The 6,221-nt window shown below is 37.7% G+C and overlaps 1 protein-coding gene across 5 annotated transcripts in view; it reads right to left on the bottom strand.

Annotated features, from left to right (window-relative positions):
• The window catches only part of LOC110019089 (pentatricopeptide repeat-containing protein At1g76280), a 73,520-nt gene extending 67,523 nt beyond the window's left edge, over nucleotides 1-5,997 (bottom strand). For 3 of the 5 annotated variants that reach the window (XM_020716643.1, XM_020716640.1, XM_020716644.1), the window contains exons 1-2: nucleotides 5,497-5,997; nucleotides 49-279 (exon numbers count right to left, since the gene is read on the bottom strand). In XM_020716643.1, coding sequence (XP_020572302.1) covers nucleotides 49-62 — 14 coding nt within the window. In that variant the 5' untranslated portion in view covers nucleotides 63-279; nucleotides 5,497-5,997. Of the gene's footprint in view, nucleotides 1-48; nucleotides 280-5,323; nucleotides 5,451-5,496 lie in introns of those variants that run through there. The other 2 variants (XM_020716641.1, XM_020716642.1) reach the window with 2 other exon arrangements.
• Nucleotides 5,998-6,221: the final 224 nt, after the last annotated feature.

Genomic DNA, 6,221 nt, shown 5'->3' on the forward strand with positions numbered 1-6,221 from the left:
AAAATGTCTATTTCTTTCAGGAAAGTATTCATCACTAAGTCCACTCACAAATATCTATGCATCTTCTGGAGCCTCCAAGAGGAAATCGAAGGAGTCCAAACGTGAAAAATCAAAGGATTTGATGTTGATCGGGCTCAGAATGGTTCTCAAATCTCAGATCCTTCTCCTTTCGGATTGAGTGTGGGCTCATGTTATTTTCTCATATGCCTGTAAAGCTTATCCTCTTTGAAAATGACCAGCTACTAAGGCAACAAAACTCCTCCTGCACCTAGGGTGAAGCTGTAACAGACGAATATGGTTATATATGGATGTAGAAGGAATTCTCCCAAGCATTCTCGTACCAAAACATTAAAGCCTAAAGTAGAAGAAGGAATAATACCTGTTTCAATGCAAATATGAAATTATGGCATATCCAATGTAAGGTTCAAAACACAACCAAAAGTTTAAAGATAAAAGCAAGCAATCACAAAAAATTCTCAAAAGGTTTTATAAATCTTTCAAGGTTATGAAAACAGAGAAAAGCAACTTTAAAATCAAGGAACTAAAACCAGGTCTATATAACTTAAATATTAATAATTCTTAACTAGCGAAATTTGATACGAACCGACCTCAAAATTGGCACGATTTTTCATAAAAATTAGAGCAAACATAGTATTTCTTCAATAAATCAAACAACTCAACACGAAAACAAAGATAAACACCTGCAATTCGAGAAGTAGGTGGTCTCTCCCACTTCCTACAATTCGAGAGGTAGGAAATCTCTCCCAAAGCCTAGACCTAAAGGCTTCCAACTCAATCTCATACATAAAAACTAACATTATATATAATAAGCATATTTGTATCTAATAATAATAATAATTAAAAACTAAATTGTCCTTAGGCGTACAAAAGACAAATTTACCCTCAGGTTAGGCACCCTCGTAACAATACTTCCCCCCCAGACACATTGCCCTCAAGGAGGGAGAAAATGAGTGTTCCTCCTCCCCCACAGCTGGAAATATTTCTTCATTATTTGATTCCTCGTCCTGCACTATGAGAACTTGTAATCTTATATCCTTGCAACGATGTCATGGGATAAACTTTTCATCACATCCAAAATATAACCCTTAGCTCGCTTCTCCCGAATCTGTCTCTATAAGGCGCTTGAGTGATGCTCTCGGTCGTGATCCATTATTCGAGTCTCGTGCAGCCTCCCTCTGGACTTCCACAGTCTAAACTTTTGGCATCATCGTGGTTGCAACAATTCCGTATGACGCTTCATCTATGTTGCTCCTGTTGACTTTCTTTATCTGGTTATTGTCTTCCACCATATGGGCTAGCTCCATCATCTCCCTTAATCACAGCGGTTTTAGTAGTCAGTGTTGCCCATATGTCGAGCTTTAAGTGCTTCATGAAATTCCCCTCCTCCTTCAGAAATCCCCCACAGTCGTCCTGAAAATAGTTCAAATCTTTCTCAATACTCTATGATCTTCCCCTCCTGAGTCAAGGCAGATAATTGCTCGTGTAGGTTTCCTTCCCAAACGGCTCAGAAATATTCAAACAAACAATTATTAAACTCATCCAACGAACGAAATGGGTATCAAGCTTCCCTCCCCTGAACCCAATCTAAGGCTTTCCCCTCCAAAAAAAATCATGCCGCCATGAGTTTCTCCTACCCATCTAACTCATTCACTGCGAAATATTGTTCCGACAAATACACCAACCCATGTGTGTATTCCCCCTCGAAGATCGACATCTTCAATTTCTTAACTCTAATATCTCTTCCCTAACTTCCTCACCCATGTGTGTATTCCCCCTCAAAGATCGACATCTCCAATTTCTTAACTCTAATATCTCTACCCTAACTTCCTCTTCCTCCATTGCTTCACCCATGTATTGAGGGTAAAAATCCTTCATTCAATCGTAGTCATATCCCCTCCCTGCTTCTCTCCCTTCTTCTTCGTGCTCCTCCATACCTCTGGCATAATCTCTTCTCCATGTTTTGGCCCAACCGCCTCCATCAGAAATCTCAAATCCACCCCTAATCAGAGCCTTGGGAGGGGGTTCATGGTGGTGGATGTTTTCCTCCTCATGTTCCTCATGTTCGATCTATTTTCCCTTTGATCTTGCCATGGATTCTCCAGTTAACATTTGGTTAGGATTTGCAAATTCAACAGTCGACGGGGTCTTGGATTGCATCTCAATAAGCTTCTTTATCATATGTCGAATTTCCCTCATGTTCTTGAATCGGTCCTCCATTCTTTTTTCCATTGAAGAAAACATATCATCTATGGCGGCAAACCTTTCTTCCATCCCCGATCTGATTTGATTAATCTCTTCTTCTAATTTCTTATCCAAATCATTTATTTTTTTAGTTGTCATTGTCTACTGGGGCCTGCTTGATTTCGGGTCAGGTCGCTGACTTCTAGTATCAAAATTAGGGCACACCCGATTCTGTCGCAGCCTTCCCCACTAGTTCTGATTGAGATTGTATCACAGATCGACCATATCGCAGGTCCAATCAAGAAAGTGCGGGCTGACAGATGTTCCCAACCAGTTTTCCCTTTTTCTGTAAGTCACAAGCCCGTCGTTGCCTTCTTCTGTAAGCCGCAAGCCCATCATTGCCTTCCCCGCAAGCAATGATCGTGACTCTATCGCTTGGTTTCGGTCCTCTGTATGATAATCCCTAGCGCAGTGTCCCAAACCCGTCTCCTTGCACGCGATCCTTCGACAATCCTTTGTGTCCACTTGCACGCGACTGTAAGCAGGTTTTAAATCTAAATAAGCCGTGATTCTTCCCAGTTAGCTCCAATCGCTAATGTTTGGTGAGGTGAAGTCACGAAACCCTTATATTTAGTCGCTGCTTTTCCCGCAAGCTTAAATCGCGACTGAATGACAATCTCGAGCACACTTTCTCATAAATCTTGCTCTAATACCAATTTGATACAATCTGATCTCAAAATTGGCATGTTTTTTCAAAAAAATTAGGGCAAACACAATATTTTTTTAGTATATCAAACAACTCAACAAGAAAACAAAGATAAACAACTACAATTCAAGAGGTAGGCGGTCTCTCCCAATTTCTACAACTCCAAAACCTAAACCTAAAGACTCAAAACTCAATCTCATGCATAAAAACTAACCCTAAACATAATAAGCAAAAATAATAATAATAATAATAATAATAATAATAATAATAATAAAAGACTAAATTGCCCTTAGGCATACAAAAGAAAAATTTGTCCTTAGATTAAGCGCCCTCGTAACAAAATCGAACAAATTGTTTTAATAAACTGTCCAAACTCTATGCAAGGTACTTCAAATGGAAACAGTATTTAATATATTCTACAAAATAAAATTGATTCTTGATACTACAATCATTAACATATTTTATCTCAGTGTTGAAGCCAGTATGAGCTTAACAAAAGCCAAAAGTTAAATCAACAGAGTATAAGAATGAGTATGTATATTAAAGAAAATTATATAGATTAAAGTGGAAATTCAAGCTTCAACTAAATTTTGGTGATGCATCATCCGGGATCATGATGCCATACTTGATACTTTACTAGCTATTCTAGTAAACAATACTTCTGCCACAAAGCTAGCCTTACTTCAACTTCTTGAGTCTACAAGACCGAACATAAACTTAAGCCAATATATATGTTATTTAACTTAAAAAAAAATCACAGTTATTGTTGCAAATAGCATAATAATAACTTAGTTGAATGTTATGGGCATTAAAGGGTCGTACATAAGAAATAAAGAGCATCATTAGATATGAAGATTCTAAACGAACTAGTCAAAAATAACATTTTCATAATAATCATCAAAAGAAAGCATCCATAAATGCTCTCTAGCGATTTGATGCATTAACTTCCTAAATGCATACATAAAAATTCTCTAAAAACAATTCAAAGTGTTTCAATTTTTCTTAAATTAAGGCTGCACAAAGCCATAGAATAGAATCTCTTTTCAATGCAAGTAATCTTATATGTGAACTAGTTGAATACAATGCTTGCTTGTTAAGAGAATAGAAGAGAAATACTGTGAACAAAAAAATATGGAACAAAACTTTGCTACATATCATTTCATGCATTTTAAACGCCGTGGCACAGAAGCATTACAATGATGCAAGTAAAACAACCTAAGCAACAAATCTTATATAGACATGAGAAAATTAAGTTTTCTAAAAGCATTTATAAACAAGTAGATCAAATGGAACATAAACAATGTTTGAAAAGAACATTAAAAAGCTGAGAAACTGTAGAACAAAGAGAAATATGCCACAAATTCTTGTGGAGAAAGCCATTCCTTCAGCCACAATATTGTTTTACATTCTTTTTTTTGTAGTTCATTAATGTCAAATTCGTGTGTTGCATAAAAAGCGCAAATATGTGTGCTCAACACAATTACTTTGCACATCGAATGAACATCAACAAAAGAATAAAACTAAAATAGGTAATGTATACTAAAGGGGCGGCTTATAAGGGAGAACTTATAAAGTCCGCTAACTAACAAACACCATAAAGATGGTATAAAAACATAGCTTTTTAAGGTGTATTTCATTGATATTATAGCAAAGCAGCATACCGCCAGTAAGGCGGTGTGCACTAGTAATATAGTGGCACCCAAACCACCTTAAAAGCAATCACGAAAAACAAGCAGCTCGAGCTACACATGTTTGATCTTTGCAAGCCCTAGCAGCACTTACCTAGACCATGTTGACATGGGGCACATGAGCCTAGCATCACTAGCCTAAGTCGAGTGAACCAAGCAATACACTAGGCTATGTTGGACTTACTTGTGCACCCAATAGTATTAGCCTAGTCCAAGTTCCTGCCAAATCTTGTCTATGCCATATCTAAAGGATTAGTTGTCATTTATTACCAAATCAAGGCCCAAGAAATATTTTATCCATCAAAAACTGGTCGAGCCAAGCAATATTTAGGTGATTTTAAACTCGTGTTGTAAGAATGAATAGTATAAGATTAGTTGCCCTAACCTTATACCTCCTCAATCTGGACATATAGTAGTCAATTTAAGCTAGAGACATCCCATATAACTAAGCTTTGGCCAAATGTAAGAAAATATAAAATTGGATCAAGTAAAACCTCCAAGTTATTAATCACAAAAAATGTTTAGTATTGATGTCCTGTGAGTGATTGCGGGTAAGAAAACTCAAATTCAAACATAGTCTTTAAATATTCACAATCCAATCTTTTTCAATACTTACAATGCGAATAGAACCATCTTGGCTTATGACTTATTTAAGTTAGATATGTCTGAAGGAGTCCATAAACCATTACTGAATATACAAAAAAGACTAAAGAAGAAAGAGACAGACATGAAGTGCGAATGGGCTCTTTACGCAAAGACCGTAGAGAATTTTTTACTTGTAGAGCAAATGGCGCTCGGTGAACAAGCGGAGAAGTTCTACGACCGGTTACCGCCTGCGGCGTACGATTTACATGAAGTGCGAATGGGCTCTTTACGCAAAGACCGAAGAGAATTTTTTACTTGTAGAGCAAATGGCGCCCGTTGAACAAGCGGAGAAGTTCTACGACCGGGTACCGCCTGCGGCGTACGATTTACCTGTGAATCACCAAAGCAAAGATCACCTCCCAAGCTGCAAACTGCAAAGGAGTGAGAAACGCCCTCTATGACACCGTTGAACCGGGTTGGAGACAGAAAAGTAATCGCGGCGGTGACGACTCGAGAGTATTCCTCAGGCACAGTCGTCAGGCGCCACCCTAGCATCCGAAGGCGTTTTGCTGATGGCGTACCAAAGGTTCGTGTTTATGAGTAGTGCATTGGATTCAGAGGTGGCGGAAAAAAATTTCTCCCGTGCTTTGGGGGAAAGGAGAGAGTTCGAAGGGGCTGCCGTTAGCATGATTTGAACGCGATTTAAGCAGGATTTAACCTAATTCCTGCTACTGGTCCAGTCAAATCCTTCTCCCGTTCCTCGGTTTAGGGTTCGCAGCAAGCTGCGAGGGAGTGGGAGGATAGGAAGATTTAAGTACCGATTTTTATGTATTTTCATATATATCAAACTTTACAAATACAATTATAATTTTTTTTCTAATGTGAAGTAAACAATTTGGATGATATAAATATAAAATATAAAAAAATAGAAATTTGAGGTATTCATATATAGGAATTGAATGGTAGGTAAATAAGTACTCTAATTTAATTTGATGGCATTATAATATTGAGAGATTTACAAACAGAAGACCTCAAAATTG

This window comes from Phalaenopsis equestris, unplaced genomic scaffold (genome assembly GCF_001263595.1).
Source record: "Phalaenopsis equestris unplaced genomic scaffold, ASM126359v1 Scaffold000047, whole genome shotgun sequence".
In the NCBI taxonomy this organism is placed as follows: Eukaryota; Viridiplantae; Streptophyta; class Magnoliopsida; order Asparagales; family Orchidaceae; genus Phalaenopsis; species Phalaenopsis equestris.